General features: G+C 24.2%; 1 protein-coding gene across 1 annotated transcript; it reads right to left on the bottom strand.

Annotated features, from left to right (window-relative positions):
- Positions 1-5,222: 5,222 nt before the first annotated feature.
- Positions 5,223-26,588, bottom strand: LOC145842232 (ubiquitin-protein ligase E3C-like). The gene is made up of 22 exons (XM_082949650.1): positions 26,492-26,588; positions 25,196-25,252; positions 24,687-24,887; positions 24,300-24,394; positions 23,169-23,311; positions 22,079-22,441; positions 21,706-21,863; positions 21,374-21,528; positions 20,389-20,469; positions 18,862-19,010; positions 18,424-18,595; positions 16,868-16,964; positions 16,118-16,277; positions 15,809-15,918; positions 15,467-15,641; positions 12,751-12,855; positions 12,426-12,565; positions 10,019-10,137; positions 8,600-8,746; positions 8,229-8,425; positions 7,859-7,986; positions 5,223-5,642 (listed from the first exon to the last, which is right to left on the bottom strand). Exons 1-22 carry the CDS (start codon positions 26,555-26,557, stop codon positions 5,472-5,474), a joined length of 3,189 nt encoding a protein of 1,062 aa, XP_082805776.1. The 5' UTR covers positions 26,558-26,588; the 3' UTR covers positions 5,223-5,471.
- Between the last annotated feature and the right edge of the window lie 800 nt (positions 26,589-27,388).

Genomic DNA, 27,388 nt, shown 5'->3' with positions numbered 1-27,388 from the left:
TCAGGTAATTATCTCAAAAAACTTAGGATAAAATTAATTTTTAATGAAATTTATTTTTTTCCTCTTATTTAACATATCTGTACAAAGCAAAATTTTCAAAAGTAATTTGCTCCAACAGGCTTAAAGCTAGAAGTTATTTTTTTGTGCTGTCTATTTATGTGATTTCCCAACGTCAAAAAGTTTTATTCAGCAAAATTCCAAAAATTTTACTTTTGAGGGGCAACAGATGCACCCTAATGATGGTGTAGGGGTTCTATTGACAGCTTTGAATATTTTTCAAATTAAAAGTTTCAAAATCTCGTGGTCAAAATATACAAAAAATAAGCCTACTGTGAACTTTTAACGCACACGATATTTCAACTCAAATAATACTGAGTTATTATAAACTACTTCTTTAACAATATTTTTATTAGTGTATACACAATGGTAGTAATAAACAAATAGTGTATACATTCTTTTCATTGTATATACAACTACAACAAAAAAAAAAGAAACATTATTTTTATATAGGGAAAATTATATATTGCTGTATTTAAATTTAGAATACACTTGAATAGAACTAAATTTTCTCAACAACATAAGCATTTAGTATAAAAATTTATTCAAAAGAAAAATAATATTCTAAAGAAAATTTACCTGTTTTTATTTAATACTATTATTCCAAATTAGATTATGGATATTTTAAGAATTTTTTAACCGAATTTTAGTGTTTATACTGATAAAATTCAAATTTTTCATTTTCTTATAAAATAAAAAGTATTATGAGAAAAATTTAGGATCGCAATAGAATAAAAAAGTTAAAGTGTAGTTTTATAAAGAAACACTTGTTAATACCTTTAAATAATGTTTAAGTATTATGAAATAGTGGAATGATAAAAAATATTGCTATCTTTTCTCTAAGACAACGCTAATACATCATTTAAACGTTCAGACACAATAAGTACTTGGTAATGAAATAATTTCAAAAACAAATACTTTACTTTAAATTGAAGAAACTCTATAATAAAAAGTTAAACAGTCTTTTCTATGTGTTTTAATTTTACAAAAAAAAAATACAGTTTACGGTTGTTTTAACAACATTCTAAGAATATTTTATTAAAAGACCAATAAAATATAATCATAATACTTTATACTTTAAAGCTGGCAATCAAAGTTCTCAACTTAAATAAAAGTCTCAACTTAAATAAGATTTTAGTTTATTTAAGTTTAGCCTATAGTTTCGAGCGAGTGAAGCATTGTTTTGTTAATAAAGTTTATAATTGATATTCAATATTTATCTAAAAGATAATAAAATACTGTTAAACCAACTCAAGGTAACAATAAATTAAAAAGGTTTTTGAAAAAACAATGTATAAAACTCTATACAATATTTTTAGTGCACTTTTACTAAAAAATATGATGTAACGAAAAATAAAAGTATAGTAACAATAACTATTTTTTTGTTTTTCAAAACAAAAACATATTTAAGGAATTTTCGTTGGTGTGTATACAATTATAATCTGTTTTTCTAATCAACACAAATATACTTTAATAACTTTCATTTATGCTTAAATATGTTGAAATAAAATCTTAATAATAACTATTTCATTTTTTGTAAATGTATTTGTTGAGAGTCAAAAACTGTTATTTTTTTAATTAAAACACACTAACATTGTTTATTGAACGACAAAAAGCACTCAAAAATTTTTGTCCCAGGACTTGGAGTACTAAAAAACCATCCGGTTATCGAGTCATACACCAAAGATACAGTTTAATGCCATGTCCAGGACAAAACGTTAAAAACAACAGCGTTAAAACGTTAAAATACAAATATAAGAAAACGTTAGTAATATGATATTATTACTACCATTATTAATATTTTTGTTTTTACTGTTAATACTATTGTTACTTATAAATTTTAAATAAAAAAGTTTTTTTATTAAAAAATCTATTTTAAGAATCTTTTAAAAGAGTTCTCGGTTTTTTTTAAACAAAAAATTACGATACTTATGTTGAAACGAGTAACAAGAAAAAATTTATTTAATTAATAGTTACTATAACAATTATTTTTACTATACCACTATTTCTCAGTAAATATGCACTTAAACAAATTTTAATCTAAACAGTATTTCATTTTAAAACTATGTTTTAATCGTTTTTAGATTATTTATGGTTATGTTAAGCTTTCTATTGGTGTTTTTATTATTTTTTCAAATAAAAATGTGAATAACATGATTTTTTTAACTATATTTTTGAACTTAGTTTCTAGTTTTGTTTATGTATATTTGTGGAGTTAAAACAGTTTCAATTTATTACTACTTTTATTTATTTTTTTAAATGAAATGTTTTCTAGAAACGCACTAAAACACTATTAAAAGGTCAAAAACGCTGCTAATGCTAATTCAAAAAACTATGTTTCACAATTACTTGATTTTTTAATGCTATCGTAAGTTGCTCTAACATTGTTCTTGTTATTATATTAAGTAAAATAGCAAATAAAGTTATTTTTCAAAAAAAAAAAAACATAATCTAATAAAATTAAAAGCTAAAACACTTTAAAAGGTTGTTAAAGGAATCTTGTAACTAACCCTAACTAAATTTATTTTTTGGTATAATAAACACCTAAATACTATTAGAATGTTTTATAACAAGACTTTTAAAAGGAAAAAATGTTATTTAGTTTTATGATTTTAGTAGTTGTATGTTCGAACATTTAAATTCTGTGTAGTGTTTTCTTACTGAAAAGATGATCTTCTTTTTTTAACAGCTAAATTATTTTAGAACTTATTATTATTACTAGCTTTTTATGATATCATGATTTGTTAATAATAATGCATTAGAACAATTTTAAAAGGTCCAAAACATTCCTTCTTTAGTACGTTTGAAATATTTATTGAATTTATAAGTTTAAATTCATTGTCATTTTTAATTGTTTTAACGGTATTTTCCTTATAACTTAAAGCGAAAAATAAACAATACATTGTTCCTTAAAATTTTATATTCTCGTAAAATAAACAGATTAACATTGTGAAAAGTCTGTTAAAAAACACCTTAACTAAAACATAATTAAACGGTTATTAAAATAACCTTAACTTAACCCTATTTTATCTATTTGCTGAAAAAGTAAACACTAGAACAACATTAAAAGTTTTTGTACACACATTATTTTTCTAGTAAAGTTAAACACAAAATCACTATTAAAGTTATGTGTGGACGTTTTACCGTTGTTTAAGTGTGTTCTAACTGAAAATAAAACATTTTTAACAAAACAAACATATTTAAAATAAATGAAAGATATATTTGTTACTGCAATAGTATTGATAGATGAAAATTGTATAAGTACTTTTGTGCTGTTGAAATAAAAAGAAATACATTTATTATTCACCACAATTCTTTACGCACTGATGAAAATTTTTGCAAACTTTTGTTAGGAAAAAATTGTTAATATACAGCTCTATGAAAATGGTTGAAATATTTTTCTGTTGTTGAAAAAAAATAATTTTTATTATCGTAATGTTGCTATTATTTAAGTACCAGTTTTCTTTTTAATGTACCAGAACACTGTTAAAAAATCCTAGGTAATATTTAAATTAAACAAAAAATATTTTAATTATATATTTTTTAAAAGTAAATACTAAAACACTAATAACAGTTTTTGAAAAAACCCTAACTTTAACCTAAACTTCAAGTATATGGTATATAAAAAAAAACTATAAAAAATAAGCACTAGAATACTTTTATAAGGTTTATAAAAACATTTTTTGTTACCTAGTGTTTGTTATTTTCGGACGTTTAAAGTCTATTTTAGTTTAAACTACTTAAAGAGATTTTTTCTCAAGAGAATATACCTATTTAAAAAAACATTTTTATTACAATTATATACACACTGACAAAAATTCTTGAAATACTTTGGGATGTTATAAAAACTATTGATATTATTACAAATAAAAACAAAAAATTAATAATAACACCCTAAAAATGTGTAGTATAGCTTTTTTGTGATTTGTAGAGTTCGTGAAGCTGTCTAGAGCAGCGATTCTTAACCTGAAGTGAATTTACGCCTAGTTTTAGGGGGTTATTAAAATTAACTTAGATTAATTGCTTTTTTAAGTTAGTATTTAACTGTAACTTTTATTTATTTAAAAAAGCTTTTTAAATTTTACGATTTTTTCTACTTTATAAGCTTAAGCTTAAAAAATCTAGTTTTTTTCCTCAAAATTAAACACTATTTTGTATTTTGGGAAAATTTAGTAATTACCTTTCAAAAAGGGGTTACACTGAAAAAATGTGAAGAATCGCTGGTCTAGAGCATTAGTCTTCATGGGATGTACCCATGCAAACTAGTTTACATGAATTAATTTAGAGTGCACGAAATTCATATAAATAAATAAAGAGCGAAAAAAGGCCTTTGGCATATTTTAGCGGAGTTTTGATACTTAAACTATATATTCCGGAAAATACTTAAAATTACACTAGATCAGTTGTCTTCACGGTGTGCATCCATAACTTTTTTTTATTTTGATGCACGAGAACGGAATTTTAAGGCTCCTAAAACAGAAAACTCTGGCTTGCGACGTATTTACAACTTTAACTTTTGAAAAGTTAATATACATCAGTAATTTAACGTTCAATTTTTTTATTTAATTGGATCTGTGTCTGATTGAATATCAATTTTAAAATCCTAATTTTGAGATCCGGTAAACCACTAGTAAAAAAATTAAACTGTTAAGTTCTTTAAAATTATTTTTTAAAATCAAACATAATATGAGTTTAGACAGATTTATTTAGTAAGATAAAAGTACAAAACTATTAAAACTTACTGTTAAACCGAAATCGACTTTAAAATTAATATCAAACTACAAAATTCTTTTTTTTTTAATACAATCATCACACCTAACCACGTAAACTTTAGAATTATTATTAAAAAAACAGCTAGTACTTCTTAGGAAAAAAAAACTCAAGTTGTGTAACAAACAATATCTTTAAACAGTTGGTAAATTCTATATGGTTCAAAATAAAAGTATTGTTATTATTATCTCTAAAACCTGAGTTTATCTTATTGAACATCTTAAACTCCAGTAAAACTTAAAAATAAAAACAGTACAGTGTACAACGTACTTATATATTATTTGTTATTTCATATAAAATCACTTTGTGTTGTAAACTATATCTAGTTAAAATTACTTATAAACAATAGCACTATAGAGATTTCTTTAATATTATTTAAATTGGTTTCGAGTAACAAAAGTAACTTTAAATTACAAAAAATAAAACAACTATTAATACATTTAAATCCGTTGTTTAAAATAACTACAAAAAAAGTATAAGCTAGAAATTAATTGCACTAAGAATTCTCCAAATGAAAAGAAAATTATGTTTGTAACGCTTATGCATATATAAAATATAATGTTAAGTATTTGAAAACCCTATTAAAAAAAATCTTTCAATGTAAACTAGTTTTAGTTTGTACTTTAAGGCTTTGAAGAGACACATTAAGAAAGTTCAAATCCTGCATTGCTTTGAAGTGAATAGTAAAGTTTAGACTTCATAGTTTCAATATCCTTATATGCTGGTAACTTCAGAAGATTCATACACGTACTGGAAGTCGGCAGCCTAGACTCATCGTTGCCTGCATTTGCAACACAAAACTTTGGATCCATCTCCTAATAATAAAAATAGAGTTGTATGTTTAACATAATCAGCAATAAGCGTTACGAGTACCGTAACAAAACTTTAATTATAAACCGATTTTTGTAAAACAAGATTAGTTTAAAAACATGTAACAAAGTATTAATACTAGTGAGCAGATTTAAAACTATTTACTCTTTGTACAGCATTTTTATTATTGTTAAATCTACTAGCTCTTGAAATATTCGTAAACCATTAAAAACTATTAGTAAACAAAAAGCAAATTGAACCACAAAAAAAATTTTTTTTTGCTGTTTTCAGCGTTAAGTATCCATACACAAAGCACCATTTAAGCTTAATCAAAAATAATTTCATTCATCTGACTTGCTTTTATTTTAAGAGTATCAATATTGTAAAAACTGTTTATTAAATATGTATATGACATTTATCAACTGCACTTCACTATTTTATTCCAAAAATTAACTCTAAACATTATTAGTTTATGTATGTATATACACATATATATTTATCTAATTATATAAAAACTATAATTTTAATAGCTGTTTCACACATTGAAATGTAAAATTTCATGTGATCGTCGGTAAATTACAGTTTATTATAATAGTGAACAGAAATTTCAATTTTAAAATTTTTATAATAATTGTGACGTAGTAATGGTACAGTTTATTGTACGATTAGCTGAATTTGAAATACGCTGTGAATGTTATTTTATGCTTTTGAGGAAAGTTTAAAAATTTTATTTTGGAAAAATGTTTTAAGCTATTAGAAAAAAATTTTTAGACTGTTGGGAAAAATGTTATAAAATACTCGTGTTTGCCGCTTCGATTTTATTTTGTTTTAGTATTTAGTTGGTTTTAATTTTGTTAAAAAAGTATTTTTGATAATGGATGCATATGCTTTGTCTTTCGCTTTTCTTGTTTAGTGTTACGTTCTTATCTGATTTTTCGATTTATATTTTTTCTAAGTTACAAAGTTTGCAGCCGAATTTAGTATTGAATTTTAATTTTGTCCTGTTTAATATTTCCCATTTAATTTTGTAGTCTGTTTTGTTATCTTTCAAGTTCCATATGTAATTCGCTAGTTCTGTTGTGTGTCTTTTGTTAATATTGTTGAATGATGATTTGTGGTTTCTGTTTAAAGGTATTTTTGTTTAAAGGTATTTCCTGTCGATCCTGTATACTGCTTTGTTTTTTTATTTGATGTTACTGTTGCTTTATAAATTATATTTGACACTAGGCATTCGTTATTTAAAGGGCAAGGTTCTTTACGGCAATTACAAAGTTTATCTTTCATGGTGCTTTTATCGTCTATATTGCTTTTGTTTAATATTTTGTTGTTGTGAGCTATTGTTTTACTTCTGAAATTATTTGTGCAACTGTAAGATATTTTGATTGTGTTTCGGTTGAATATTTTATGGAATAGGTGGTTTTCGTCAAATGATGTAGTAATCAGGTTTAAGAATTGTTTGCCTATTTTGGAACTTATATTTAGACTGAATGGTGGGTTGAAATATATTATGTCTCTTTTTCTATTGTCTTTCAATACTAAATTCGGCTGCAAAATTTGTAACTTAGAAAAATATAAATCGAAAAATCAGATAAGAACGTAACACTAAGAAAAGTGAAGGACAAAACATATGCATCCATTATCAAAAATACTTTTTTAACAAAATTAAAACCAACTAAATATTAAAACAAAATAAAATCGAAGCGGCAAACACGAGTATTTTATAACATTTTTCCCAACAGTCTAAAATTTTTTTTCTAATAGCTTAAAACATTTTTCTAAAATAACCTTTTTAAACTTTCCTAAAAAGCATAAAATAACATTCACAGCGTATTTCAAATTCAGCTAATCGTACAATAAACTGTACCATTACTACGTCACAATTATTATAAAAATTTTAAAATCGAAATTTCTGTTCACTATTATAATAAACTGTAACTTACTGACGATCACATGAAATTTTACATTTCATGTGTGAAACAGCTGTATAAATTATAGTTTTTATATAGTTAGATAAATATTTAGCTCCAATTTAATTTATCAAGCACTATCGATCAGAACTTTTTATAAAACCTTTATTATATACATATATTTATATATATATTTATATATTACAAATTCATCTAATCAATTAACATAACTAAAAACTCAAATACAAAACTGTGAAATCATAATAAGTATACAAAGTTTACTAACATACTAACAAAATTTGCGGAAAACTAACCTTGAAACCAAGTAAAGGCGGACAAGAGCAACTGGTGGCAAATTGAAGGAGGTTTTTTTTCATTTGTTCGTTGAAATCTTCCACAACTTCCCAAAACATCCGAACTACTTCATCACCCTCCTCATAACCTTATTAATTATTTGTTTAATTGTTAATTAAGTTTATACAATATTCAAAAATTAATAATTACCTTGTAACTCTTAAAACGACATCTGAAGCTTTAAATTGTATAAAATTATAAAACAGTTGTTTAGATACAGGTTATAACAAATGTTGCAAAATAAAATTAAGTTTGTTATGATTATATTAAGCAACAAAAATAAAAAAGTAAGGAAACTATTCAAACACTCTTATTTAAGAATCAACAAACCGTTATAAACGCAGTTAGCTCGAAGGTCATCCATGTCGATTTTCCTGTTGTTTCCACTGATCAGAGTCTGAAGTTCGTTGCTGTCGAACATGTTAGTCCAATGGGGAGATATTACTTCAGACATACCTCGCTTGAACTCTCGTGTCTGCTCTCTCATTTGAACATTTAACTTGTAATGGGCAACTCGGTGAATATATCTTAACAAAATAATAAATTTTTTAAAAATTAAGACTTTTTAAATAAAACATTTACGTAATTGTAAACACAAAGAATAATTTTTTCAATTAACCTTTTTAAATCAGTATTTTACAATCTAAATTATCAAAAAATTTAAAACATGCTACAAAAGTTGAAATAAAAAATAGTCTAACTCTTGGTAATTATCATTAGTTACAAGTATATTTCTTCCATTAGGTTTCAGATCAACTTGAGTCTTTATTCCAAGTTCATCCGTATCAATTGAAAATGTCAAACTTAAGTCCGATACATCATCAACTTTGCACAATGATACCAAGTTTCTGTGAAAGAGATGTTAATTTATAACTATGCAAACATGCTATAACAAAATGCATTTTTCTTGTCTAAGTTTTTTGTTTGAAGATAAAAATAATTACAACTTCTGGTTAAAAAGAACAAGTAAAAATTGTTATTTTATTAAAACTTTATTTAGAAAACGAAAGTATGTTAAATTGTTGAAAAACATTATAGCATCTTAGGTCCTTATTTAAAAAACGTTTATTACATTAGTTTATTGAGTAGAAGTAAACTACTTTTTGAGTCTTTTTTAGACAAATAATTAAGCTACCATAATAATTTTCACCCTTTCTTAAAACTCGAAGTGATTTTTAAGATATAAGCGACCAAGTTAGAGAGTTTAATAAGTTCTATATGAAGGTCCCAAACTAAAAAGGCGAAAATTGGCTATTTCACTAAGAACCTATTTTTTCTATGTTTTTTATAACACTTTTATATATTTTTACAAAATTTTCCTTGCAATATTTTAAAAACTATCTTGTTTATAATTCAAAAAAACAAATTAATTTTTCAATTTAACAAATATAATTTTTTTTTTGGTGAGATAATTTATATTTTTAAACTTTTAAACAAATATAAAGAAAAAAAATTAAGCAAATCTAAGTAAAAATTATTAAATTAAATCAAACTATGCTTTACATTTTTAGTTTTATAAATGGAGTTTTTATTCTTATTTTGTTTCTTTAAATCAAAATTTGGTGATTGCATTTCAATTTTTTTTTAACAATAAACTTATACGTTATAATAGACAGGTAAGAAAAATCAACTAATTTTTTACATTAGCTAAAAATTATTAACTATCGATGGGAAAAGTTATGCTAAGTGTTTAAAAAATCTAGTGAAAACATTCAATGCTCGCTGCAACACGAAGGATTTTACTAAAACTTAAAAAAAATACTGCCAAAACAACTTACTGACACTTATCAGAATTTAACTATTAAAACTTTACTGGTGTAACAACAATAACTAATTTAAAAACTTATTACTGTGTGCACTCTTTAGTTTTTAGCAGTGGTGACGCATGATGACGTCATGAGTGTATATAATATAAAATTACATAAGAACAAACATAACCGTAAATACAGTTATCTCCCATACATTTTTTGCAGTTGAATTTAATTGCCCTCGTAATTTTAATTGGAATCATACTTGATGCAATAACATTTAAGATAATTTAAATTGCTTCTTATCCCTATGACGTCATCACGCATTTAGGAATTTTTTAATGTTTTTAAATATAACTTAAAAATACAAACTGGTAATACTCAGGATCTAAAGACTTAAGATTGTTGATATCCAGATAGTTGGAATGCAGAAGTTTGTTGAGAAAGAAATCAGCAAAGGGAAGTTCTACTATTGTGTTTTCGTAGATTATCTGTTAATTAAAGGCTAAATATTAAATAAATACCTTAGGTACTGTTTTAAAAACAGAATATAAAAATATAACTAAGTTACTACCGCTATCACGAACTGTAAAATTATTTATAAAACAGTAAAATCAGTACAGCATTCACTTTACCAAAATAAATTTTAAAAAATTTGTAATTTCAAACTTAAGTAACCTTAAAAAGCTAAATTAAAATAAAGACAAAAAGTTATAATATAAGCTTTGCATCGAAGTTATTATTTACATATAGATCTTAAAATTAATTTTGTAGATGTTTTTCAAAAAGAAAAATATTTTATAACATTTACCACATTACAAAAGCTTTCAATCAAAGCATTTGTTCTCAAGTATAAATGTAAATGCTAATAAATAGTTTATAATACATAATAATATATGCAACAAGTACAAGTACTTGCAACAAAACTTTATGTGACGTCATAACGAGATTAAGCGAGTTTTATTTACCATTGTAATTAACATTTTTAGAAATCGATTTGCATTTTGTTTGTATTTTATTTTTTTAAAGTTTAAGATCATTTAAAAAGCGTATTTTTTCCGTAATTAGTTTCTTATACTTTTAAAGTAAGTACTGTTATACATCTTTAAAAGTAGTTAAAAAAATAAAAAATACTATTAATAAATCTTCTTTTAAAAAGTCATTTAAAAAAATAATTGTTTCTTAAAAATGTACAAACTTATATGAAAACTTTAACTTAGTCGTTTTAAAAGTTTTATTTTATCTTTAAAAGTACTTAATTTTAGCATTTCTTTTTTGTGATAAAAAATAAACAATTTAATAAGTAGTGTTTAAAAAAACCAGCAATGTAACAAGAAATTAACGATTTCCAAAGTGATCACAAACATTGCTTTAGAATACAGTATAGATATAATGCTATTTAAATTACTTTTAAATTAAAAAGTAAATAAATTTTAGCCAATTTGTTTTTATTCAGAACGGGACTTAATGTAAATTAAAACTTTTATTAATGAATTTTATTGTTATGCAATAATGTCAGTGAATTTCCATTACAGTTTGAAACACTTTTAGCTGCAGTAATTGAACGTAATCTTTACTTTGTATAGCTTAATTTTCATTTTATACAAACTTTCAATCCCTATCTCCTGTAAAACGAAATTTGGGCTCACTGTACCCCGCTTATTTAATACTTCACTAAAATATCATTGATAATCCTAGTTTCTCTTCCCCTGACCAAGGTATAAAACCCTTTTTAAAGACTTTCAGCCAGACTGAACGTCTTGTGCTTGAAGTGTTATACCTTAAGTTTTCAGATATTAGTTAGTTTTTTTTCTTTTGGTATTTAATTACGTTTTATACTTACACATGTAGTCAAATTATATTATTGCATTTTTTTCAATTTCAAGTTTTATTCTTAACATAGTAAAAACAAATTAATTAGCTTTAGCTTAGTTTAAATAAATTATAAAGTATCGACAAATATAAGTTTTAAAAATTATCATTAAAAAAAAGTTTCTCTAGATTATGAATAGCGCATTAGGTTACATCTTTATGAAACTTGCTCGAACTGTGCTATTAGTAGTACAAAGAAAAATCTCGTTAGTTTTTTTTTAAACTAATTAAAATAAGTCCTTTTTAAATTGTTATTATAATCAAACACATTTGTTTCGTTTAAATATTTTATTACAAAACATCATTTAAATCGAATATTTTAACCATTTTTAAAAGATTGATTTTCACTTGATCAAGTTAAGCTGACAGACAAAACGGTTTATCTTAACTACATCTGCTTATAAGTCTTGACGGGGACGAAAAATAAGGTTGCACAATGACACATGGAAAGTTGCTGATGGTCGTAAGAATAAGAAATGGTGGAAATCATTAATGGTTAAATTGTTGTTGTATGTTTCTAATCATAGTTGCCTAATTTGAACCAGTTGAAAGTAACACAAGTTAAAACAAACAAAAGTTTGGTATAGCAACTCAAATACTAAGTTAATACAAATACTAAGCAAATAATTCAAAATATTTTTAGAAAAACTAACTCTACAAAAGTAAACATTTAGAAAAGTTATGTTAGTTCTTGCAACGGTAATTTCTGTAGATTTTTTTTATCAAATATTTAAGTGTAGCTACTTTTTGAAATACACTAAGTATGAGGTAACTAGTGTATGTCTAGTTTGCGTGATAATAACAAGTAATCAATATGTTATCAATATGCAACATAATCTTAAAATTCATTCCTGTAAGAAACGAGGATTACAAGGTAAATCAGAACAAAGCTATTTTACGTACAAACCTTGCCAAGAAGTCTGCCGAGGAACCTATAATGTTCTAAGTATCGAGCACCGTAAATATGTTTAGCCATAAGTCCTGGACACAATTTCTGGTCATCAGTTATTCTAAACAGACCCGTGTTTGGTTCGAATGCTCGTTTAACTATTATTTAATTTATAATTTATAAAACTTTACATCATTATGTATTCATCAAATCTATATAAATTATAAGACTTTTAATATTTTTAAAGTTAATCAAAAAAACAATTTAGATTATTAGAAAATAATCAAAAATTCTATATAAATACTAAGTTATAAAACTTTTTTTTAATTCTATTTTTACAAACCTAGTTGTTGGATAAAAGCTCGATTTACTCCTTGGCCATATCCGACCTCATCTAAACCACTAGTATTAACAAATTGAGCATCCAGAGGTTTTCTCATGTCTGGAACTGTAGATAAATATTTATATATAACTTCAGCAAACAAAAACAACATTTACCGCTGTTTCAGTCTTTAATAGACTTTCGTTAGCAATACTTTTATTAAATAAGAATCAAATCACAAGTGTAAGTACAAAGCTGTATACTAGCTGATACCTAATTATACAAAAAGTACGTATTTAACAAAATCATAAATACAGTATTATCAAAAAACTATGTATGATATTGTAAAGTAAACAACCAGTTTTTAGTTCAATAGTTTTATCTAGAACAGGTTTACCCTAACTTTTTTTCAACAGGCCCCCTTTAAAGAATTAAAAAAGCTATGGCCCCCTCCAACAAAACTTCTCGAAAAACTATTATTAAAACCGCATAAGACTTTTTTCTTTTTTTTGCTCTTCATGCTCTTCATCATCAACTCCAAAATATCTGGTGTATGTTTAAAAATTTGACATTGTGGCTCCCCCTTTTACGGCTTGTGACCTCCTTAATTTTTTCCATGATATCTAGTATAAGTTTCAAAACTACCAAGAAAAACGCCTAAGACCTTTTTTGATCTTCATCATCAACTCCAGAACATCTAGTGTAAGTTTCAAATTATGACCTCACAGTCACAAAACCGCTTCTTTTTTCTTCGATATCTAATAATTTACCTTTTTGTGCCATTATTTTCTGCTTTATGTTATGCATACAGGAATAAGAAAGTTTTAGTGTTTTCCTGTTGAAAAATTTTCTGTTTGGGTGACTCCAGTGAAGTTTTTATCCACAACATTTAAGAAGCATCTCAGAGCTCACATCGCTTATTTTTTGCAAAAAGGAGCATTAAAGTATAGTCTATAAACTCACTCTATTTTTCAATCTTTTGTGTATTAAACTTGTAATTGCCAGTTGCAATTTGCCACCTTCAAAAAGTGGAGAGTCTTTGTTATCATCTACGGACTTAACAAAGCAAGTATAGTATATATATATACAGGGTGGCCAATGATTTTTGGCAAATTTTCTTCAGGTTTTCAAAATTTCTTCCAGGTTTTTGAAAGAATATATTTTTTGACCACTTATTTATCTTAAGTTAAAAAACTTCTTTTTGATACATTTAAACTACTTAACGATACATTATTACTATTATTTAATCTTTGTTTAATTCTATTGCAACATGTACTATAATGTTGTATAAATTTCTTCAAACTTCTTATCCTATAATTTTACAAAAGCTTTTATGTTGATATATAACATAAACATCCATACAATCTAATTATATTTATTATAGTTTGTTGTTAGTTTTAACTAGTTTATTATTATTATTTATCAACCTATTTATTTAAACGATATTTTAGAATTTACTTATAGTTTGCAACAACTAATATAAAGTTTAATAAACAAAATATAAAAGAAAGTTTATAAAATAAAAATAACAAAAATTAAATATAGTTTACAATTCGTCTTGTGTTTCAACTTGTTTTACTTTTCAACAGTTTTCTAGTGCAATTAAAATTTTACTATTGAAATACTTTACTTATCTTCTGTAAAACACAATGAACTTTAACGAAAACAGTAAATGAAATATTGACTTGTAAAATAAAATCTATAAAGTTGCATCAGTCAGAAATAAGTTCTTTAAGTGACTTTACCTGACATTCAAAACAAAGTAAAAAAGTAGTTTCATTTAATCAAAGTAATATTTTAATTAATAATTTATCAACTACTAATTAAAAAAGTGTAGTATACTTTTTTTTTGTTTGAAAATGATAAAATTTACAGTTTTTATTAAACAAAGTTGTTAAAAACTTAAATTATAAAAAAAATCCAGGTTTTTTTCACAATTTTTGTCCAAAATTCCAGACTTTTTTTTCTTTCCAAATTCAAATTTTTAAAGGTTTCTTGATATTGTGGCCACCCTGTATATAGCTGTTTTTATTAGTGTAAAACATTTAAGAAGAAGACTTAAAATAGGGGTCGGCGAACTGGTCCGCGACATGCATTTAAGCTAAAATTAAGCTTTAAAATGTTAAAAGTTTACAATTATGCTCTTTTTGCTTCGGCGTATCGTACTGGCTACTTATTTATTTTCCATTTCACATTTCCTCTAGTACATTTTGTTATAGTTAAATTTTCCTATAAAGTACTCTGTGGAAAAAGAATAACCTATAGCTGAATGTTCAAGAAATTAGATTGGTAATATGTTTGTTAGAAAACATCCGAACGAAAAAAATTCTTAGAAATATGTATAATAATACCAACAAATAGCAAAAATACTCGTTTTAATCTACTTATAAATCTAACATGTTCATTATAAAAGACTGCTGTATAAAAATAACTAACAATTTACTTGACCGTATGATCTCATATTTTAGTTTATACTCAAAATACTCAAAAGTGGAAAGGATTAATACAGAATTTTAGTCTTATTTTAAATAGTTTTAATTATTTCAATTAATGTGAACATATGATCAAATTTCTCTCAAGTATAAAAATGCTTAGAAATATAATAGTATCACAATACAAAGCTGACCATTTTTGATTAAAAAAACTTTTAAATGCTGAAACTACATAAAAATTTAGTTAAAGAATTGTCTTAAAATATGATATTAATATTTTCATACAGTTTAAAATTAAAATATACCATTATCAAGAGAAAGATCGTTGAAAGCATCTTCATAAATAAAGTTTCTGCGGACTTTTACAGATATTTTTCGATTTCTGTTGTAATTTTGTCGAAGATCGTCATCTTCAATAAAACGGTTGTTCCATTGGGTTTGCTGGCTTCTAACACGTTGCTTGCATTCTTCTAATATTTTCTACGTTTGAATTTATACGTAAAAGTAAGATTAAACATGTTTTGTCAGAAAATTTTTTTTTTAGAGAAGTTACCAAAAATAAAAAATTATATACAAACATTTAAGCACTTCAAGTAAATATTGATGAACTTTTTCTTAAATATATTTGAATTTTTTAAATAAAAAACCATAAATATCTGAAGTCTAGTATTGAATGGAACAACGTATGGCATTTGTGTCAAGATGATTAGCTGTCTTGCGTGCTGTACTGAACTGAACTGGTCAGATAGTTCTTCATCTAAAACAATCACAAAATAAACATATAGTACTTGATATAACTTTTAAAAAATTGCTAGTAAAAGTTTACTCTTATTTTAATGCTGGACTCAGACTTACGTTTTTAGTAAAAACAAAAAAAAAATGTACATTACATAAAAAGTAAATACAGTATTTCAAGTAAGTTTTTGAGTGGAAGTCTGTTGATAATAACAACTTACCAATTAAATGAAGTGCCAACGCTTTCTTTTCATCTTGCCTTTGACTTATGCTTACTAAGTCGGCAGATTGAGTTTCTGAAGGAATCCACATTTGTGGACCAGAACCGAACTTTTGACGAGTGTAGCGCGTGTGTAAATGGTTTAGAACCCTGCTACAACACTGAAATAAAATTTAAACAGTAAAAGTTGAGTACATGAAATTAATTAGTACAATCAGTAGCAATGTATACATAGTTAATGAACTTTTAAACCTATCATATAATACTTGAAAAATGCTGTTAATTACAAAGAAGTATTTTGAAAGGTAAAAAAGCTCCCTTTAACTGCATATTCTGGATTCTTATATATACAATTGTTTAAGTCCAATTTATGTTAACAGAAAAATTATGTTTATCAGAATGGACTTTTAAACTGCTTCAATTTAATACTTTTACAATAATTGTTTTTTTTTTTTATTTTTTAAATATTGTTTTAGCACTTGGCTAATTATTTACTAAATTATTATGTTATTTTATATAATTTTTTTTTCTACATTAATTTCTTATACTTCACTCTATTTTTAAGGTTTTTAAGTTTATTCATAAGAAATAGTCGAAAAATATTTCTAAAATAATACTTATTATGAAATATATGTTGTTAGATATTTTTAAAGCTATGCACCGGTAAAAACTTATCTCAATAATATTAATCGCAACTTTATGATCTAGATTAAAATTTAAGTTTTTTATAGTTTAAATTTTCAAAAAATACCTTGAAAGCAATGTCATAAAAGAAAAGTTTCTCATCTGAGTAATTGTGATTTGACAAGTGTGGTATTTTTCCATTGACTATATTTTTGTAAACTTGCCTGTTGATATTATCTAATAAATTTTTATACTATTGTATATTTTAATACATACATATATACTGTTGTATACAACATATCAAATAATAACAAAATCATTTTACTAATTTTAAAAGCTAAATAAAATATTATATAATAAATATTAAACATATATTAAATATATAACTAACTATTCGTAAGTTTTAAGCAAGATTCGTGAACTATACTTCATTTAAGTCTAAATATAAGATTTAACATAAAAAGGCGTGAAGGTTTAATCCTAGAGATCGTAACAAGTAGAGTCAGTCGTTGAATCAAAATAAAACTTAAATACTTTATTGACTGATGAAGTTTTGCTGCTCATAAAATATGAATAGCTCTACAGAGTCAAATTTTCAAAATAAGTCAAAAGAACTGAAACGACAGAACTACTTTCTCAGGTTCATACTTAGTTTTTAATTCAGTTTAAAAAATTCTTAAGCATTCATAGTTTTACTTCTAATAAATGAATAACTATTAGAAGTATAAAAGATAATCTTTTATAAAATTGTTTACTTTTGTAGTTTTTATACTTATTTAATACAGAATACAGTGCTTATTCACTTATCCGGACTTCACTTATCTGGACGCTCACTTATCCGGACAGTTTCGGTTAGAAGAAAGTTCAAAAAAAATTAAATAGTTAACACAAAAAATCATTCAAAAAGTTCCACAACTTTTTAAATTCCATGATTTTTCTGCTGAAAAACTATAAAACAAACGTCTATTCTTTCTTATTTTAGTAAAACTTCCAATAAAAACTAGTTTGTTAGGAGTGATATGTTTCCGTTAAATTGACTTTAAACTTAGTCAAAATTTCTCGTTTTTTTTATGTCTGTTTTTTTTTTCTTTGTTTAAGAAGTTATTTTTTTTCTTCATTTAAAGAGATAGGTTTACATTATAATTTTTTTTAAGATAAATTTAATTTATATTTTCTATTAAACTTTTTTTTTCATTTTTAATTAATAGTTTGGGCATGTGGAATTACAAATGATTAATTTTACTTATTTGACCCTCAAAAAACGTACATAGTTGCAGAGGGTTAGTAAGTCTGATGCTTTTTCTACCTTAGAAAAAATAAATCAATTAACCTTAAGTTTAGCTTTTATTATTTATCATTTTACTATATATTACTCACAACTACTATGTATTTATTTTTACCATAACACTTTTATTATGCATTGCATTATATACAGCAGTTATATTATTATATAAAAAAATTGATTTTTTGTAATTATCTGGAATTTAGGTTATCAGGACATGTTTACAGAAAAATCCTGCCCAAGGTGTCCGGATAAGTGAATAAGCACTATGCTGTATTTGATGGCAAGAAAATAAGTAACCTAGTATACAACTTCATAAATTTATAAAAAAAGGTATAAATATTTTAAAGGAATTAAAAAGAAAAAAAAGTGGACAAAAATTATATTAGTAACGAACTTACCTCATGTCGCTTACATTTTGAAATGAACTTGCAAAAGGTGAATTAATGAAACTTCCAGGAAGAAGTAATTTAATTAGCTGTAAACAAACGTCTCTTAAAAATTCTACAATGGAAGTAATTTGAGATTCCATGACAAAGCTTGATGAGCTTGTTTTTTCACTTAACTGGTTACCTTTTTGTAATATTTTTAAACTCAATAATACAATTTAGTAGCTTATACAGTAAAATTAGATTTAATAAAACTAATTTAGTTTTAAAAAAATTTATACATTTGACGTTAACTTTTGGCCTTGCTTATAGTTTACTATTTAAAATCAGAGAAAATCTCAAGATTAAAAAAAGAATAAAAAACTAATACGAAATGTAGTTTAATTTTTTCTAAAAAAATCTTTTTTTATTAATACATTAATTATTTTAGCATTTACTCAATAAAATCACCTTGATTTTGCATAGAACTATAAAAAGAACTATCATACAATGTTTTCAACTTTGTAAGGAACAATGAACTGAAAATCACTAGTTTATAAACTATTTCTTTAAGAGAATTTATATTTTCCGTGTTTGTTAATGATCCCAATAGTTTCGATCTACAACATAATAAAGAGAAATATTATCTTTTATCTGTACTGACAAAAACTATTGAACAAAGAATAGTAGAAAATATTAAGCTTTAAAAAATACTTACAGAAACATTTTTTATTATTTTTATGCTATTTATAGGGTTGTCAAAGACTCAGAATAACTCAATATATTTTGAATTTTATTTTAAGGATATAACTCAGGCTAGTTTGACTTTAAAAAAACTCTGGATGACTCAGGCCAGTTTAGTTAAAAAAACTCAAGAAAGTTTAAAGACTTTTTGAAATTTTCAAGCCAGGTTTTTTCTAGATCTTGAATGAGATTTTGTTTATCTACTTTCAATTTTTTGTTATTTTGTAAGATTTTTCAAGATTATGACTTTTATTGATTTTGAAAAAATCATTTAATTTGTTTTTAGCTCTGTTAGCTTTTCACCACAAATAACATTGTAGTTTTAGTTTGAAATCTAAAATTAAATATTTATTATGAGTTGAATTTATGTTAATAAGAAACAGTTTAGATATATAAAAGATTATATCGTTACGTTAAATTGTCCACATACTTTTTTTTAATTTAAATTTAAATAACAGTACTTTTCATAATTTCAATAAACATTGAATGTGGAAGTATATAAACAGCTTTTCTTTATATTATTTAGAAGAAAAATGGCTATGCGGTTAGAAGCGCAAAAATAATTTAAAGTACTTTAAAATATTCAGAATGACTTAGGCTAGTTAAAGGTCACTCAGGATAGTTTTTTTTGACTTAAAAAGTGGCAATCCTGTCATTAGGCCTGGAAAATTTCAAAACTTGTCTTTTACGTAAAAAATTATTAAAAAGTATATTTTAGGCTATCTAAAATATATTTTTTACCTCAAGATATTTTTATAGCAGAGAATTTTCATATTAGTTTTCCTTAATAAATAGTTTAAAGTATATAAACACAAACTGTCAAACTGTTATGAGAAGAAAAAATATATACAACAACATTGTACTTAAAAACTATGCTATTAAAAATTTTCCTTTGAAATTAAAGATATTTATAAAACAAAAGAAACACTATTAATATTTTTACAAATTCAAAATTGTTATTTAAATAACTTAGGTTTTTTTAACTCTAAATTAATTTTTGAATGAATTTTAAATTTATACTACTTTTAAACACAACATCCCCAAACATTTATCGTTTATAGATGTTTCAAAACTAACAGATGTAAATATATTTACTTAAAGTAGAGTAAGTTGCGTACAACAATTAGTTTCTTATAAAACTTGTACTTAGTTTAGCTGTTACAGATCAGCTATGAAAAAAGTATAAAGTGCTAGTAAAAGTCAGCAATATTATTCAAAGAAATTAATGTTTATTACAATGTCACAAAAACATACCTTTGCTTGACATTTGTAACTGACATTGAAGCCCAAAGATTTTCAACAAATTCACCATCAAATGCCAATTTACTTAAAAACCTGTAATAATGAACTGTGTTATTGCAAAAAAAAATCAAATAGATAAAACATGGAGGATTAGTAATATTATTTTAAATAAAATATTAATGCTCCAAACGGACTTACAAACAGTGCTACATATAAATTCTTGCAGAGATATCAATGAAAATCTAACCTTACTTCATCTAGACTCTAGAGTTTACTATAAATTTCAAAACTATGAATAACTTGCATAGTTTTAGCTTATTTCAAGAGTAAGAGTTAAAAACTTTATCTCGATATAAAGATATAAATTTGAATATATCAATTCCAGACTTTTTTTAATAAAACACTATTTATTGTTTAATAATAAATTCTATTTAAATAAGAATTTAATTGCAATTGAGGGTCTCATTTATCTCATTGATAACTGAGAGAAACATTGTTGTATAAAAAATTCGTGATTTTATAAATTTATTGTTTAGAATTTATAGGTCACATACTATTTTGACAAAAATTGTTATTTATAGATATTTTTCTGTATTTGCTCAATCTTCAAAAAACTTTAAATCCTTATTGTAAGCTTTAAACACGGGTGAATGACATTTCAAATTCTTTAGCAATTATTAAAATGTCTCAAAAATTTGGATGTAAGTTATTATTGTTTAATATAGTGTTTGTAAAAGTGTGCACAAATTCACTTTGCACAAGTGAATAGTATATTTTGTGAAATTTATTTGGTAAAATAAAGTACTTATTTGTCTTGATTAAAAAATATTTCTCAATTTACGGTAAAGTGAGGGGCTTTATTAAATATTATAATAAATTTACAAACTAGAAAATAAAATGTGCGGTTTCAGTAGGCAAGAACTCCAACCTTACTAAATATAACAGATTTTTAAAAATTGTTAAAACATAAAAATTTTCAATAAATTGTATACATTACCTGCTATTTAAAACATTTCCATCGACAGATGAGAAGATGTGGAATGAAATAGAGGTTACTGAGGATAAATCTAAAATTTTGAACAACATTTTAGAAAACTTGTCACTGTTTATCATGCTCATAACTTCTAGGTAGATATCATTTATTTTCACCATCTAAAGATTAAAGATTATCTTTTTTAATATGGTAAACGTATAAAACAAAAATAAAACAAATATGAAAAGTTTAGTATATTATTTTATCAAAGTTTCACGCTTATTTCTACAATAAAACTAAAAAACAAGTATATAGCAGTTGTTTCAAATATGTAATTGAACTTATAAATCACTTGCATTTTCATCTACAGGGTCAACATCCATTTCTTCACAATCTTCATCTGATGAAATATCGAAATTATCTTGATCAATTGAACGTTTTTTCATAGAGTTGTTAAGAAACTCTAAAAGAAGAGCAAACAATTGCAAACTTTTAGCTTCTTCTTCGAATGAATCTAATAAAATAAGTCATTCAAATTTTAATCAAAGCTAGTTATTCAATATAAGGTATTGAAATAAATTTAACTTGGTATTAATTGTAAATCGTCTTTTTCAAAAAACTAGTCAAATTTTTTTTTAATGCTTTGGAAATATTCTCAGAAAATTTAAAGAAAAAAATTAATAAAATTAAAACTAAGTTACACATATTGTATTAGTTTTTTATGCTTACCAGCTTTAAAAACAAAAATTTTTGCATAAGCTGCAAGGCTCCACAAATTCAAGTTTGTGCTGTCTTCATCAATCATCGACAAGTAAAATTCCTGAAACTTGTTCATGGGAAAAATCTCATCAGCAGCTAACCGCGGTAAAATAAACTTGTAATTAGACTTATGCATAGGACTACTAAACAGCTGTGAAACACACGCAGACACAACATCTAGACTATGTTCATTTTCTAAATGCAAAAAAGGTCGCTTCAATATTTCCACCAGCGAATTAGCAAGTTGAACCTTGGGGGAATTTTCACCAAGAGACTCTGAATCAGCGGGTAGTCGATAAATCAATGTTTCAAGAATACTAGAGAACAACCTTCCTAAATTTGATAAAAATTTATTCATATTAAAGTTAATTTTCTTTTTTAACTTTACAGTAGTTTTCTTATATATTAAAATACTAAAATACTATAAAAAAACAAATTTTCCTTAAACCAAATGGCTTGACTTTTTTAAATTTGATTAGTTTTGTTAATTTTGTTGAACTTAGAGTAGTTTAAACTAGTTTTAATTCTATAATAATTATCATAACTTCCAGGTACGTTTAACATACCTCAAAAATTCTTAAGTTTTTTTTTTTGATATCTTTTTAAGAAAAAGAGGTTCTTAGTTCAAGGTTTTTTTTTAAGGGTGCATGTAGGAGTAAAAAAATAAATTAACAAAAAGGGTAATTTTCTTTTATTCTTTAGTTAATTAGCAAGACTATTCAAAATTACGCTCAAAAATTGTTATAAATATATAAAATAAAACACATAAGTAGTTTCAACATTAAATGACCTATTTAAATCGATAAAAACATTTAATTTTTCGCATAACTAAAAAGCTGTAATTTTATGAATCATAAAACTTTTTAATTGGTTTGTCTAACATTTATTTTTAATTTAACTTTAAGCGTTTTAATGGGTTTAAACATTTACTTTAACCTTTAAAATAATAACTGTTCTTCATGCTCAGCCAAAAAAATTTAGTAAAATACAAAATGTGCAATAAGTATACAAAAGCATTATTGTTAGTTACTGTTATTAGTTTATCTTTTGCTTATTTTACCTTTAAAACATATGAGATTATAGTAGAGAGAAACATCCTTTTGATTTCTACAATCACTACAAACTTTTAGTAATGTTTGCTTTTTTGTAAATATTTCAATAAATCTAAGAAGTATATTGTTTGACGGGTTTTCTTCTAACAACCTTTAGAAAAAAGTTATAGTTAAAAGAACATTTTTTTTAATACAAATGTTACTTGAACAGAAACTTACAATAATAATTTAAGAAATAAAATCATGATTTTAAGTTTAAGAAGAATTATTACTTTAAAAATTTACAAAATTAGCCATGTTTATTAAACTGATAAAAATAGTGAGTAGATTAAACATTTCCATAGTTCTTGTAATATTTTTTTATTCATAAATTCAATTTTGTAGTTTAATCTATTTCTAAACACCTCAAATTTTAACTAGCTTAAAAGCTACTTACAAACATAAAAAGTATTAATTAAAACGTTTTTTACTAATAACTGTTCTAAAACTTGGTCGTGTAAATAGTAGTATAAAAATATAAGTTTTTGGTTTATCACTTTTAACAGTATAGCACAAACAATTTCAATAAATTAGTTGAACTTGCTTCAAGACAGATAACTTATTTTTTGAAAATTCTGCACTCATGTAACCACTTTACTTTAAAAATACCATCAATAATTATTTAATACAATTTACGAAAAACTCAAATATTAAGTGAAGTACAAATTAAACATATCATAAATACGAAATTACAAATACTATATCAATACATTATAAATACGTAAAACACAGAATACAATTTTACTTGCTCGATGATTTATTTAAATATTGTATTGACATTAAGAATTAAGAATAATGCATTTTAATTTTGTTTATTTTGAACTAAATTATTTTATCTCAAGTACAATATAAAAGAAATATCTTAAATAAAAACTAAGCTAACTTTGTAAGTTGCAAAATAATATCTTTATGGAAGAATTCAATTTTTAAAATTTAAGATTCATAATCAAGTAATGACTAAAAAATTTATAACATCATTAAAAACGCATTCAATCGATTCAAAAAATTATCTTTTTTATTATAGAAAAACAAAGCTACTTATTAAAAAAATATTGTCATTGAAAATTACTTAATGATACTTACTAAAATTTAGTTTTTACCTAATCACAATTTGTGTAAACTTTGCTAAGAGGAATACTGAAACAAACTTGTTGCTTCTTGCTAATATATTTTGATACAATTTTGCAATAGCTTCCTGAAAAACATTTAACAATTAGTCGAATAAATTAAAATGTTGAACTAAGCTACCAAAGTTACCTTAGGAAATAATGGGATATAAAAACTATTATTCATTATTTAGATTTTTCATTTAATATTAATACTTAAATAAATAATTAAATTTGTCTTTATTTTACAAAATTAACTAAAAAATTAAATAAAACCTATTTATTTTAAATCAAAGAAAAGAACGCACAATTCTATTAGCGATAGGATAGAACTTACACACTCAAATAAGTATAAATATAAACATTAATCAATAAACTAACTATTTTATTCTTGTCTTGCTTCTTATGATAGAAAAACACCAACATGTTTGTGAGTTTACATAAACTTTTAGCATCGTTTAAATTTGTTTTATATATATCTTCGAATTCAAGTCGCTTTTCATTTTTAAGTTGCTTTCTTGTAAGATAAGAACGAGTGTATGCTTGAATTATTACAATTTTTTGCTTTTTCTTGTAATTATCCTAATTGTCACAACAATTAAATTGATTAATAAATAAGTAAAAAGAAGTTTAATAACTGCAATTTACAAAATTTAAACTAAGTAATTGTAGTATATAAACAAATTCAATAAAAAATAAATTTGTTTGTTAAGACAAGTGCAGTAACAAGTAGCTATAGCATTCAAGTATGTAAACTTTAATTTCAACTAATAAAAAAAAATAATATAAAGCTACTAGTATAAATATTTAACTTTAGTTTGATTCCTTTTCATCGATATGTAGGGTTATTAAATTTCAAACAATCAAAAAGTCAACAAAAAATTACTTACATTTCGCTTTAATCTCTTTAAACGCGCTTCTTCAACAAGAGTGTTCCGATTCACTGACTGAAAAAATAATAATATAACTTGGGTTATCATTTTTTTAATTATTCTACTTCTAAATAAAAACTTTAAGTGAGCTTACACATTTAAGCCATAGGAGATTTATCATTTTATACAAAAGTTAAGACAGCGTTAAATATAAAATTAATTCATTCATAAAACCATTGAAAAAATTTCCAAAACTAAAACATTACTCACATAACTTATAAACTATAAAATGACTTACAACTTTAAATTTATGTTATTTCTTATTTAAGTATTGTGAGTTCATAGTTATGTATTGATTTACTAAAATAAGAATTTTTTCTTGGTTATAACAATTAAGTATTCCAAACCAATTTAAAGTATTGAAATTGTTGTTATGATTGTATATTTCAATGAAATTGTTTTGTTTGGATCTTTATTAACCAACATATGGATCAAAAATTTTTGGGGTCAATTTTTTCAGAAGTTTTAAAAATCACTAAAAATCAATCTTCTCCTTCATTTTTTGAGCCAGAGATCTCGAACTTTTAGGAAATGTTACTTTTATAGTTGAAAACAATTTAAAAGTTGCAAATTTATAAATAAATTTTAAAAAAAAGTTTTTTTTAACAAAAATGTTATTTTTCAAAATTAAGATAAATCCTGCATTAAATATTTTTTAAACTTAATAATAGACTTTCTGTGAAAATTTGAAGAAGATTGGTTAAAAAATAAAGATGATAGATTTCTAATGAAATAGTATTTTTTCACGTTTTTGTTTGCGCCTTATTAGGAACTTATTGAGATCACTGACTTTGATTGCTTATATCTCAAAAACTACTTTGAATTTTGTTAAGCAGTTAAAAATGTTTGATAGTTCAGATAAAACTCTTTAAAATAAGATCAACTTGTAAAAATCAAGTGGACTTCCCTATGCCCTAAAAAAAATAGACAAAAATAATATTAAGAAAAATTTACTGATTTAGTTAACATCTTATTTTTAATTAAATATTTTATAAAAGTTGCCTTTTACCTCTAAAATTACTACTCTTTTTCTTTATTTACCTAATGATTTTTTTTCCAACTATACATTGATGTTTTTTTCTAAATAAACTGTTTTACCAAAAGGCTGTTTAAAATACATTATAAAAAACACCATAAAACTTAAAATTAATTAAATTATATGTAGGACACAATTTGCATAATACATTTTAAAATAAATACTATATACCTGAAATTAAATTTAAGAATTGATAAAATAATTTGTATAAAACAGACCTGTTTGCTTCTTCCACCAAGATCAATATTTTTCAGAGATTTATGATTTCCTTCAAAACTGTACATTACTTATTACAAATTTAAAAGTTTTTTAAGCTATAAATTTTTTAATAATTTCAAACTTAAATAGTTAAGTACTTAATACACATGTTGAGGATTGTAATACTAAAATAAAATAAAATTTTATGAATTTTACTATAAAAAATAAACCTAAGATTTAGTAGCTTTTGCTTAAACTGTTATTAACTTAGAAATTCACAAAATGACTACTTAATAAAGAATATTATGTGAGACTTGTTACTGTTAGGATTCTAAATAGATCTTACCAAAATTGAAAGCAATTCCAGGAAACATAAATTATTTTTTTAATTTATTTGCTAAAAGGCGTGAATTTTTTTGAATTTATTTCTACTAAATTTGTTTTAGGTTTTCAAACTCTATGTACATTACAATTACATATTTATAACACATTTACTTAATAATCTGGTGTGCACAAACCTTTTATTAACTGTGCATATGATTTGCAACTTTAGTTAACAGCTCGGGTATAGCTTAAACTAAATATTTGCCTTTAACTTTCTTAAGTAAACTTGATGGTTCATACTTGAGATTTGAAAATATCTTTATGCTAGTTTTAGACAGCTAAAATTAATTAAGTTAAATACCACCACTTAAAAGAAATTTAAGTGCTGCAGATTATTTAAAACTTCAGCTCTGGTTCACTGGTTGATAGTATTGAATTTACTTTATCAAAGATCTTACATTCACATTTATACAATAAAATTTTAGTGGGCATTCTATATCAAAATAATGTTAAAATAATAAATTATAACTAAGAATTGTTAGTTTGAATTATTATAATTTTAATAGTTTTGCATCCATTTAAAACTATGTTTC

Source organism: Thalia democratica, chromosome 8 (assembly GCF_965202585.1).
Source record: "Thalia democratica chromosome 8, ktThaDemo2.hap1.1, whole genome shotgun sequence".
Lineage (NCBI taxonomy): Eukaryota > Metazoa > Chordata > Thaliacea > Salpida > Salpidae > Thalia > Thalia democratica.
The sequence above is the reverse complement of the archived record's forward strand: the minus strand, read 5'-3'. Positions and strand labels throughout refer to the sequence as shown.